Source organism: Scleropages formosus, chromosome 18, assembly GCF_900964775.1.
Source record: "Scleropages formosus chromosome 18, fSclFor1.1, whole genome shotgun sequence".
Taxonomy (NCBI): Eukaryota; Metazoa; Chordata; class Actinopteri; order Osteoglossiformes; family Osteoglossidae; genus Scleropages; species Scleropages formosus.
In genome coordinates this window covers 12,173,427-12,186,024 of record NC_041823.1, presented here as the reverse complement: position 1 = coordinate 12,186,024, position 12,598 = coordinate 12,173,427, and the positions used below count along the sequence as shown (strand labels likewise).

The window sequence follows — 12,598 nt, the reverse complement described above, 5'->3', positions numbered from 1 at the left end:
CAAAAATAAGTTTTAATTTGTATCACGTCAAATGTAAAACTATAAATATTGCATAGAATCTCATACTTTTTTGTAACCTTTTACGCATAATGCAACCACCTTTCTTTTCGAAAGGAGTCAGATGTTTGGTACATGTTTGTAAATACTGTTTGCATAGCACTCGTTACTTTCAAACGTATGTCAACGTTCATTTCGGCTCTTGGGGCATGTTTATTGAAAATTATGCATAACGGATTATGGATTCAAAATGTTTGCTTAACTTTGTACATTGATACGTGTTCGTTACTGGCCTTGAAATTGTTCTGTCCATTGTGTTCCTGCATTTGTACAGATGTGAAATATCAATGCAGCTACAGTACAGTATGAAAATAAAGCACTTGTTTTATAACGACATGGTGAATGGCGTGGAGGTTTTTGGTTAAGGGAGCGGTGCCGTTACATCGGCGTGTCGGTCGCGGAGAAGAATTCCTGTCACCCGCATTCCACCCTCGGGGGTTCTTCTTGTCATCGGATGATCTGTGGAAGAGTTCGGCGTAGGCCTGCCGCTCCCAGCGAGGGCCACCGCGTTCGCAGGTACAGTCCTACTTCAGATAGATTTGGGTCAGCCTGCTTGTTCAGGTGTGAGCAATTCACCGATTGAGCAATGTTCCGGAAGATCACCAGTTGATTTTTCGACCGCAAAATCAGATGATGTTGTTTTCTATTCAAACAAGGGCCCTAGCTAGTCAACGTAGAGCCTGGGAAACAATAAAAACCTTGCTGTTCTGCGGTAAACGTAGTACACCGCCATAACACTCGTTCTTCTACATTTAGACGTATTCATTTAGCAGACGCTTTTCTCCAAAATGACATACGTCTCATGGAAAATACAATGTGTTCATCACATTAGTAGGAAGAAAGACTTAGATGCAGATGCATGACTCTGAACTAGTTAGTTACTTTCCACCATATGAACCAATGTTGATCACACTAGTAGCTGCATAAAACTTTATCCGAATATAAACAATTCTTGATCACCTTCCTATAATTTTTTTTAATACAAACATTTACATTACAGGAGTAGCTGTGTGACGGTTTATCCGTTGTTCAACTGGTATGATCTCAAAATTTATAGTGCATGAACATTTACACATTACATGAAGATCATGGGTGAAGTGAGTCTGGAAGAGGTGTCTAAAGTCTAACTTCACAGGCTAACTATGGTAAAATACCTTATCACCTCTAGTACACCGGAACAGCGCAAACACATCCTGGCAAATAAAATGTTAAATTATAACCGATGGGGTAGTTTGTTCATTTGTCCAAGCATTTCTGATGGCCGTTTGTCCGGCCGAGGTTCGCAGCGCTCCGAAACGTATCTGGGAAGCACAGGGCGTGAGGTAGGGGACACTGCACTTCCTGGGCACGGCCATTTAACTAGGGGTATATCAACGGTTCCAATATCTCACACTGTTGCGAAGAAACTCATTTAGAACTGATTGACAAGAACTGTCAACGTGCATGATGTCAGTGCTTCATGGTGCCGTTGTATGTAGGTGTTAATGTACTTCCAATCTGAGACTGCTATGTTTGTATATTAAGCTCTCAAGCTATCAGTCTCACACAACTGTGTGTGTTTAACAAGTCTTTATAAATAGCTTTGAGCGAAGCAGGACGGACCCGCTTCGCTCAGGGCTATCGCACATGGGAGCAGGTGCTGCTCCCATGTACCACTTCTACGCGCTGTACGCTCGCATGATGCACGTTCTGAACCTTCCCAGCGCACCTCACACGTGTTCGGAGATCCGACATCCGGGTCGAGACCTCTCGGCATTGGCCGGTGCTCGTGCTAACTAGCCAACCCTCCAAAATAGCACTCCGCGGAAAACAACAAACTCCTCAGACCCGTCTAGACGCTGTGAAATGACAAAATAATATGTTGGTTTACCTCACTTTAAGAACAGTTCTGTCTGCTGTGGTCTGGTGTGGTCTAGGCCACAGTCAATGCAGTTGGGTTCAGAAGCGTTGATTCCGAGAAGCAGGGCAACGAGCGCCAGGATTGTTTCGGGCCTTATCAGATGCGGCCCTCGGAATCCCTATCGCATTCATACAGGGAACGAAGTTGTTTTTATCTGTAGAAATTTCTGAAGGATTGCTTAACGTGGTCGTTTGTGGGGACAGTACTACACAAATGAATATGCTGCAATATCCCAGGGGCATTCCGACCACAGAAACACTCAAGCCCTGGTGTCCCAGGCCACAGGCATCACAGGAAGGGCCAGGGCTCAAGAGTCTCTACAGTATTTCATCAGTGCGTGAACTGACATTTCATCACTCTTCATTATGCCGTTGCTTACCTGATGGTTTTATGCAAAGCAGCTCGCTAACTGAACCCATTCGTACAGCTGAAACAACGGAGGGAAGGTACCTTGCCTACTACAACAGGGGCAGGAAAATGTCTCGAGTCAGCAACCTTCTGGTTATAAGTCATGGTACACAGTCAAGGCCACATCTGGAACCACCACGTGTGCTGCTCCCATGTACCACCTAAACAGCAATTAAGCCAGCAGCTATTTGTGTACCTCTACAAAACAAGGCAATGCATATATTTAATAAACAGTAATAGTTGACAAACATGAGTGATAGTAGAGGTATAGGCAGTGGACTTTTTGTGATTTTTTTTTTTTCCCAAGTATGTGTGTATGCAATAACTTGCTCAAGATACCAAAATCACAAGGAAAAATGTTGATGGTTTCACTGCAAAATTGTTAATGTTCTTTAGGCTGAAAGGTGTGCCATTTCCATAATGTTCCAGCTACACTTTACGACCAGCAGATAATTAAAAATTCTCAATGGATTCCTTTAAAATAAATGAATACATGTAAACGTAACGCAGGAGTGACACTATAAGCATGTTAGGGCCCCCTGGTGTTTGATGTTACATCTGCACCTACACAGGGGTTTGGACAGAGCAATGTTGGCTCAGGCCTCCTCTAACTTTTATTGCTCTTTTATTTTATTCCTCTCTAAACTGTCTATAACTTACAGGTTAAAACATATAAAATTGTCTTGAGTTAAGAACAAAATGACTTATGAACAAATTCCAGTCCCAGAAGTTTGTTCATGAGTCATTTTGACTTATGAACAACCTTCACCGCTTTACAATAATTAAAGGGACTCACTTGAAATACATCATAATCACCTAAAATGAGAAAGCTCTTGTTTCAATAGGCAATTTATGATTAAATGTAAATTACATTTAATAATGGGAAAAACCTTCCTCAGTCAATTCTCCAATAAGATAAGATAACAGTACTTTGTCATGATAAATTTATTTTTCCGGTCGACGCAATGAATAGAAATGTTTGCTTTGGTTGTTTAAAATGTTGATTGTTTTATAGTATGTGAACAAACCATTTGAGTTTGCTATTATTTGTAAAACCATGTAGCACCTCATAAGTAAGCACTGGAAACAGACACAAAGACCTTAACTGTTTATCTCATCCTGCATATGAGTGAAAGCACAAAGACAAAAGGCAATACAGAGAGCTTCAACAAGGAACTGTCATCACAAAGTGCTACGCATATAACTGTTAAACTGGAAAGAAATTTCCACTGTTGCTTCTGAAAAGCTTGGATTCCTGAAGAAACAAGTGCAAACACATGGCAGCAAGCGGAAGAACAGAGGAAGGAGAAGTTTTCTTGAAGTGCTTTTTTTTTTTTTCCCCCCCTCGTGATGGACTGGCGTCCATCCAGAGCGTAATGCCTGGGCTTTCCAGGATCGACTCTGGACGACCTCTCATCCCGACCAGGTCAAGCGCGCAATAAAGGTGAGAGAGAGCAGTGTTTGTACTACCATGTGTTACCAACAGGAGGTACTCCACTCCTGCAGAACCCAGAGGAGCAGCATGATGGAAAAACCAGCTGTGAAGGATTGAATTTCTATTGTTTTACTGCTCTAAAGGAGAGATTGTTCAGCTGCTCCTCTGCAGCCTCCAAGTAAACACTGGGCTGCTGAGCAACCCGCTGGGGAAGAGGTCGAAATGCAACATCTGCAGCAGCTAGCCGACCCGTAATATTGTCTGACAAAGCCCGGATGCCATATAATTAGCTGGAAATATCACTTCTCATAGACAATTTATTTCAATCATAGTGCGATCACACAACATCCGTGTAGTTAAAAAGAAAGGTCGAGAATATGTACAACAATCAAGTAGATGGAAGGACCTTGCAGTTCCCTTTGTGGTGCCCTTCATCTCACCAAAGCAGGTGTGCCGACAGTTAACGCAAAGAATTATTTTAACATTTAAAATTCCGATTAGCCTTAAAGATTCGTCTCCGCTGGAAGCACACGTGAAAGTGGTTACCACTCCTCGGTGGACAGAAACCTGTCGATCATGTCGAAGGCTCTTTCTGGCTGATCGTAGGGCAGAATGTGACCTCCGCCTCGAACAATCACCTGTACGGCACAAAGAAGGGAGCCGAATATGACGAACAGGATGACTCAGAACACTCGTCACAGCAACCTTTCTGGTCTCACGGAAATACTGGAGGGATGAGTCAAAGGGTGAGGAAAAACCGTCTGAACTAAAAGTGGTACCAAACCCACCCACCCCCCACAAAGACCTGATGCTTTTCCTCCCATGTAGATAAGAGCGTTACATTTGTTTTTCAACTACCTACAATGACTTACCCATTTATAGAGCTGGGTAAATTTTACTGTAGAAATTCACGGCGAGTACCTCGATCAAAGATACTACAGCAAGGGTGGGAATTTGAACCCCCAGCTGCCCTGACTGGAAGGCAACAGCTCTAACCATTACACCACCTGCTGCCCCATTTCACCCAAATGAACCACCGATGAAACAGACTCTTGCCAATTCTCCTATGTTCAAAAAAAAAAAAAAAAACGGAATTCAACTGATTTCATTACATATATTCTTGAAAAATAAGTTTGACCTTTTGGGTACTAAAGTACCATATTTTATCTTATTTTATTGATTTGCATGTACAAACATGTTTCTTTTGGATATATCATTTAATAAATAAAGAAAATAATAAAAAAAACACAGCTGTCCTTGGTTACTAATATACAAATGTTCTTTTTCCAGGAATTTAGAAATCTGGGTGACCCTTAAATATAGAAATATATTTAAGTAATACAGTGTAGGAAATATTACAGATTCTGTCATCGTCATGATTCATCATCATAAAGTATACTTTTATGACATTACATATACTTAAAATGATCTACTCACTTATTTAACCACTTTTGTACATTATTTTAGTTGTACTTATATAGAATGTATTTACATACAGAATGTCTCCTGCAACTGTTTGTTGTGTGAAGGTTTGTTATTTTTAACCTTCGGAATGCACTGTAGGTCTGTCTTCAGGACAGAGTGCTATATAAAAATAAACAGTTTTAGACTTTATTGTATTTTGGTGTTATGGCAATGCAAAAAAAGATTGCTGTGTTCAGTCACCTATAAAGATACAAATGTCCATCCTATCAAACTGCACCCTTTCATCTCTTCGTTCACGAAAAGGGACCGACAGCACGGAACAGCAGCAATACTGTACACGCAGGACAGAACGGACCCGACCATCAAAAGCGTCAGCAAGCCTCCCCCGCTCTCACCTGGAAGAAATTGCGCACTTGGCGGACGTATCCAGCCACCTCCGTGTCGCTGGGCTTGACCTTCCAGTAGTAGCGCTCGGCCCGTTTGTAGTCATCGGCGCCAGACCAGGGGACCGTGAGGAGGAAGCGCTCGGTGAGCGGCGCTGCCACAATGACGTCCAGCTGGCCGCTGTAAATGAGCACCTGGGAGAGGTGACGGCCGGTCAGGGTAGAGCAGGTCAGCCGGACCTTTAACTCTACCTGCACACGATCACATCGGCATCGCTTCACGAGGGTGCAGCTAAACTCACTGGTAGGCTCCTCACCCCACATATGGGGCCACCATCTATGCCTCTGGCGGGACAGCAGCCAAGCCCCGACTGACCACAGCAAGCACAGCGCTCACCCTGTAGTTGTCCATGAGCTCCGCCAGCCAGGGTTTCACTGTCTTCATCACGTCTTCCAGAAGGTACTTCTCCACCCGCGAGCCATCATGGAACGTGAGGTTCCCAACATGAATGGCACTCCTTACCGCTGGCAGCGTCACAAACGCAGAGAAGTACTCCTGGTCCGGGGGCTCCTGGCGGAAACGGACGGTCGCGGTGGTGAAAGCGCACACGCGCCTCGCATGGTGGGAGAAATACTCACGAGAGCAAAGGTACCTGACACTGCAGGTAGTTGAAGTAGTTGGTGCATCCCGTCGCATTCTGGAAGAATGACGGATAAGGACTCATGTCCCCATTTAGCAAGCTGTCAAAGACCTGCGTGAACAAGAATCGCACTTGTGTGACATCCAACGAATATGTGACTGATGAAAATGTCCAGCAGAGCATCGCTGACAGCGCAATGCCTGTGAAACACACATGTGGTCAACTGAAACGCAACGTCCATGCAGAACACCGTGGTCTGGACTGCGGCCCTGATCCGTCGCCATTTACGAAGCGGGACGCGCAAGGCCCCGCACTCCATCCGCAGACCCCTCTCTATGGAGTCACACAGACAGAGACATGTTGATTCTCGCACCTCAAACGCCTCCACCCATTTCCGCAGCTGGATGAGACGCACCCCGATGTCCGTCTGTTGTTGCACGTATTGTTTCTGAAGCTCATCCACCATACCTGTCTGGTACAGGAACTCAGCATATCCCCCCAACATCTGGGAGGGGAGAGAGAGAGAGAGAGAGAGAGAGAGAGAGAGAGAGAGAGAGAGAGAGAGAGCGAGAGAGAGAGAGAGAGAGAGAGAGAGATGGATAAAGTGTATGTGTGTATATGTATGTAAAAGAGGGATACTCAAGGGGGTAGATATAAGAGAGACCAATCTCTCCTTGTAACACAGATCTATTTAATAACAATAATCAGATTTCGGACTTTTCGTAAACAGGTCTAGAGCAGACCCTCCCCTGGACCACAGCGTTTCACACTGCCTCAGCACACCCTCATACGAGAGGTCATCGCAAATGCTGAGAGGTGACAAGTAGGAGTACGCACCACCTCGGGGTCACACAGCCCGTCACCGATGGCCACTCCTTTAAAGTTGATCTTCACCTTGGCTGAGGGATTGTTTTTGTGGATGTAGAACCCAACGGCTGGAACATACTTCCCTGCATATGACTAAAGAAACAAGCAAACGTACAATGCAAACATAAATGTATATACAATGAACAGTTACATTAAGCTTTCAGTAAACTCACACACACACACACACACACACACACACACACACACACACACACACACACACACACACACACACAAAAAGACATTGCTACGGTTATCTTTAGCAAAGGCTAACACAACTGGCTCCTCAATTTATGCATACGTTTGGGACCGGACATCTGCTTGAAGTAGTTCTGTTCGTAACTGCAACGTCATTTTCACCCCTTATGTCACTATGAATAAAAAATTAATACTGTCTTCGGCTAAGCAGGTGTGGATAGAGAGAGAGAGCAAATACAGACATGCATACCTTAGTTATTTATGGGTTATGTTGTATAAAAGAAAAATGTCACGTATAGCAATTATAGATAAAATATATTTTGTAAGATCTTAAACATTTTTATTGACACCAAGCTACATTAAACATTAAAACTCACTGGAAATAAGTGTCTCCACAATACAGTAAAAATACAGTGTCGCCACAAACTTATTCAATACTGATTGCTGATCAGTTCAATACATAAACACGTGCATCTTTCTTCATCCTGTTATTGATAACTAAAGCTCAGGAGCACCAGGCAGAAGTTATAAACATTGTGGGAGTGAGTCGAACTGGATCGACTAACGTCTATCTGTTCCACAGGTAAACACTGTTCACGTTTGCAGAACTACAAATCTGTGGAAACAGATTTTTTTTAAAAAAAAAAAAGCCATTTAAAATGCTTGAACAACAGCTGCTAGGGCAGTGATTAGAGCTGCTGCCCTTTGACCCAGAGGTTGCAAGTTCAAATCCTACCTTCAGCTTAACATTGTAAGTTGCTTTGGAGAAAAGCGTGAAGCAAATGAATAAATGTAAATCAGTAACTCGACTGTTTAACAAAAGTTGTTTGCGTCTTTAAAACGTAACACTAGTGGCTGGTTTACTTCTCTTCTGTTTAAAATTTAAAACGACTTGCTCTCATTAGGAAATACAGCCATTTCGGTAAAGGTACGTGGGGAGGAAAGTTTACTGGACTGGTGGTATTCCGAACTATGCATTTGTGGAAAATGTTCACCATGCTCTGCCCTGCGATGGGGAGCAGGGAAGATCGGGCACTTGGAACCCACCTCTCCAGTTGCATAGAAGTCATTGTGCTGGTATTCACTGAAGATCTGGAAGAACTGAGTCAGAGCACTGGGCACAAGGGATAAGAACACAACTTTCACATGGGTAGGAGGGGGGGGGAAAAAAACAAAAACACAGGGAAAGGGGACCTCGAGCCTCACCTGTAAAGGTCGCGGCCCACATCGTCCTGGTTGCGGGCATAGCCTCGGTCGTCGTCGCAAAAGCTGAAACCTGTGCCTACCTGGATGGAGAGAAACGGAGCTCATGTGAGAGGAGAGAGAGTAAATGGGCTGGAACATCGAGGCACTAAGCAGAGAGCGTACTGAGGGACGCCATGTGACGTCAGCAGAGACATGTTTCCGTAATGTCTCCATTAAATTAAAAAAAATATTGATTTTATATATTTGTTTTAAATTCCTTACTTTGCTTTAGATATTTCATATGATTTCCTGTACATCTGCAGGGGGACCCGGGCAGAAGGTATACATACCGGGTTGTCGACGTACAGAACCGAGTACCTGGAGGTCCACGGGAATCTCCGGAGGCCCACTGTGAAGAGACAGATGGACGCTTTGTTCCTGCTGCAGGGACCCCACGCTCACCCAGAAGCAAAAAAACCCAACAGTCTAACCCATGGTCCAAAAGAAGGGAAGCGGCCGATCAGAGGAAGACGTGCACGTGCGCCTACCCGTCATGTTCCGATAGACGACGTACGGTCCGTGTTCAACAAACAGACCAAACAGGGAGGTGCCCCCTGGGCCACCCTGGAGCCACAGCAACACCGGAGCAGTTTCCGGCCTCTCCTGAATGACAGGGAACACGTCGACGCATGACGACACGCTCGTGTTCACATGTCATTCTGGAGACTTCACACCCACTGCTTTGATCAGCAACGTAATAAAATAAGAAATCTGATAACTTTCTAATGTAAAAATCAAAACATATCACTTTGCGCAGCCACCTTTTCAGGATCTGCGATTCAGGCTTTACTCTTCATTTTGGGTTAAATCACATCTCTCTCTCACTCACTCACTCACTCTCACACACACACACAGAGATACAAGAAGTCAGAATTTCAATGGAGAATGTCAATGAAATACAAAGTAGCCTGACTAAAATGTCACTCCGGGTACTCAAAGACATGCAGGTAAAGCAGCAGGAAGGAGGTCAGAACCTGAAGTGCTGCACATGACAGAGACCCACCCCACACAGACCCATTTAAAATCAGAGAACGTCCTCCATACATCAGCACTCTGCATTGTTTCATGTGCAGTTTGGGTGACACGTGTCCTCTACAGTGGACAAAAACTGAATGAGTGGATCTCAGGAGCATACAAACAGACAATGTAGAATTACTGGCTGTGAAGTCAGCAGAAATGCTCTACCACCAAGACCCTTTTTGAACCTTGGTTTCCCCACAAGCACTGAAGATACCGCGGTCTGCGCTTTCTGAGACCCTTTATCAATTGTTTGCAGCTATCATTTGGACTCTGGCTGAGAGAGGAGCCGACCTTCCTCACCTGTGCAGGGAAGAACCAGAAGAAAAGATTGCTGTTAAAGGTCTTGTTCACCGTCAGGTAGCCTGAATGACTCCTGACGTTTGCTCCAGGCAGCGGCCCCACAAGACTGAGTTTCCTGGCTGGGACAACGAAGATGGAAGGTGATCTCTCACAAAACTCACAGGGTTCGCATTACATCGGACACACCACGCATTTATCCCAGGAACTGGTCGTGCCTCTACATTCCTTATAATGGCATCATCATCATCATCATCATCACCATCATTTGCATTTATTCATTTGGTTCACTCTGCTTTTGTCCAAAGTGACGGATAACAGACAGGTGACGACCGATTTCCCTCTTTGTTTGGCTTATGCTTTAATCCAAAGGGACTTGAACTCAGCATTGTTACTGCGGTAACTCTGGGTACTAGAAAAGGAGCGAGGTGTGGGATGCAAACCAACAACCTTCATGCTGCGCACCCACGACCGCCGCGCCACCTGCTGTCAAGCTGATTTTGCAGGTGAAATATGGTGGGGGAGGTCCACAGTACAGCGCGTGAGCGGGCATCTACCTTCCTCGATGTTGCCCTTCTCGATGTAGGGTGTGAGGAACAGGGGATTCCCGGGGTCGGGTCCCAGGGGACCGCTCACTCGAACCGACTTCCGGCAGAAGAAAGAGGTGCAGCCCCTGGACTGGGCCGACCGCACGGCGCTGCACAGCAGGAGGAGGCCAAGCGTTGCCTTGAGCATGGTGCCGGGCCGCACGGGTCCGAGGGCTGCGGGACGCACGCAACCTTGTTTCAGTGAAGATCGGGTTTCCAAACCTCATCCGCCGGCCGCGCCTGAGCGACCATGCAGCTGGGGTGAGGGGGGGGGGGGGGGGTCAGAAGTGTTTGGAAACAAAACACAGCAGCACTTCTCCGTTCTTTTGCACCGGCTGTCTCTTTTACACACACATTTACACGCCTCCCCACAGAAAAGAAGGTAAACAGGTTTACCACAGCACATCACCATCAGCTCAGTGCTGCTGCCACAGCAAAATACGTACAAAATGACATCCCACAGAGGCACATGATTGACATTCACGTCAAAAATGAGTATTATCATACGTGCATTGATTTTACCACATTCCAGCTGCAACTGCATCAGCTTCTACCGCTTCAGCGAAGGCTTCACGCTACAACAGTCAGATGACCTTTTTATTAAGACGCCGGTTACTGTTCAATTTATGAAAATTATTTTTAAAAAGTTAAGTGATCCAAAAGCTACCTTAGACAAACGATCCGTGTCTTCACTGGACCCCCCCACACACACACGCCAGCTCACCGCTCGCCGCCTTCAAAGCGAAGAGGAACAGCGCGCGGTCATGTGGCTCCGTCACCTGACGCGGATGCGCGCCCGTCACGTGACCCGCCGCGGCTCCGCCATCACGTGAAGCACTTTGCGTGCCGGTTGAACGGCCGTCGTTTCCGATGGAAGCTGTCGGTGTGACGTTATTCGCGCTGCGTTCTACCGGGCAAATCTTTATAATTCTGTCTCGTTATTCCCTAATTATCTTTTTGTGGTAGGCAGTACAGTAAAACTGTGGTAAAGAAGTTGAGGGACGAAGTTGAGCTGGGGACTGCTGGGGTTAGCTTAGGCTAGCGCTGCCTACTGGACCGAAATGTTGCAGGTTCAGTTACCCGCGCGTGTTTAGCTTGCTTTGCTCCAGTAAAATTATGATTATAAGCATGTAATAATTGTGACCTTAACATCAGAAGTCGCTTTAGAGAAAAGCGTCAGGAAAATATAATACAGCTGGAACTTTCCCACGTGCTTCATAAACACGACGCTGTTCTGGACGAGCGTTGATGCCGTGGCCACACGGTGGCGCTACTGAGCGGGACTCGGTTCCTTCCACTGGCTGGTGCTACCCGTCATCTTTCAGGAGTGATATTGGATAAACTACTTCATTTTAAAGTTTTATATAAGAAATACTAATAATTAGCCATACATTGCAAGAAGATGTATGATGCGAAAATAGAAATAGTACGTAATGCAGTGTTTTGCAATGTGTGTGGTGTAGGCCTACTGACTGCATTGTGGTGGCCTTGCGTGATTACTGTAGCCACGTGAAACTGCATGTTGAAGGACTTGCTCTGTAGAGCAAAGTGGATTCTGCACTTTGAAATCTGCTGCTCCTGAGTTTCGAGTCCTGTATGCAGATGGTAATTCCTGAATTCTGCCTTTATTGCATGTGTGTGGGACACATCATCGGTGATGTAATCGGGGGCCGCGGGGTGTTTTGGGTCCTTCGGCAGCAGACACCCTCGCCTAGGTGACCCAGCCACGGTTGATCAGACCCCAGGCTGCGTCCGAGCAGCACTATCTCGAACCCTCAACTTGCGTTTCCCGATACGCAGATAATGCCCCTTCTGCAGTCTCAGGAACAACCTTCTCAGGGTCCCTCCTCCGGCTGCCCGTGACACCTAACATACTGTAGATCATATAGAAAGACCTTCCCTGCAGCCTGTGTCAGTGGCCACACGCCTTGCCCTCCAGCCTGCTGAGTGACACTGCTCCATCAGTTCCTCATTCCTCGCCATCTTTCTCTCCTTTGCCCCATCACCCGTTCATCCCAAAATGACTTGTCCAGAAGCTTCATGCAGCAGAACTTTCTCACGTTTACATATGAACTGTATGACACGTAGCCATGTAACGTGCTTTATATGCCACTTTTCTGTTGCCACAAGATTTC

At 45.7% G+C, this 12,598-nt stretch overlaps 1 protein-coding gene across 3 annotated transcripts; it reads right to left on the bottom strand.

Moving 5' to 3' along the window:
- Nucleotides 1-3,323: 3,323 nt before the first annotated feature.
- On the bottom strand, nucleotides 3,324-11,226 carry cpvl (carboxypeptidase vitellogenic like). Of its 3 annotated transcripts, none has more exons than XM_018740572.1 (14): nucleotides 11,131-11,226; nucleotides 10,971-11,038; nucleotides 10,434-10,637; nucleotides 9,880-9,998; nucleotides 9,048-9,162; nucleotides 8,850-8,908; nucleotides 8,521-8,600; nucleotides 8,362-8,428; nucleotides 7,087-7,209; nucleotides 6,623-6,754; nucleotides 6,262-6,360; nucleotides 6,006-6,179; nucleotides 5,621-5,803; nucleotides 3,324-4,438 (listed from the first exon to the last, which is right to left on the bottom strand). In XM_018740572.1, exons 2-14 carry the CDS (start codon nucleotides 11,005-11,007, stop codon nucleotides 4,343-4,345), a joined length of 1,488 nt encoding a protein of 495 aa, XP_018596088.1. In that variant the 5' UTR covers nucleotides 11,008-11,038; nucleotides 11,131-11,226; the 3' UTR covers nucleotides 3,324-4,342. The 3 variants fall into 3 exon arrangements, with proteins under 3 accessions (XP_018596088.1, XP_018596090.1, XP_018596091.1); XM_018740574.1 differs by having other exon boundaries at nucleotides 10,986-11,038; XM_018740575.2 differs by lacking the exon at nucleotides 11,131-11,226 and having other exon boundaries at nucleotides 10,434-10,719; nucleotides 10,986-11,012.
- Nucleotides 11,227-12,598: the final 1,372 nt, after the last annotated feature.

Excerpts from the sequence above, each read along its gene's own strand:
- cpvl (XM_018740572.1), bottom strand. The coding sequence starts at position 11,007 with ATGCAGTTGCAGCTGGAATGTGGTAAAATCAATGCAC. Across the intron at positions 8,909-9,047 it reads CGTCTATCGGAACATGACGG|TGGGCCTCCGGAGATTCCCG; the intron begins GTAGGCGCACGT and ends GTCTCTTCACAG. Across the intron at positions 6,180-6,261 it reads TCAACTACCTGCAGTGTCAG|GAGCCCCCGGACCAGGAGTA; the intron begins GTACCTTTGCTC and ends CGTTTCCGCCAG.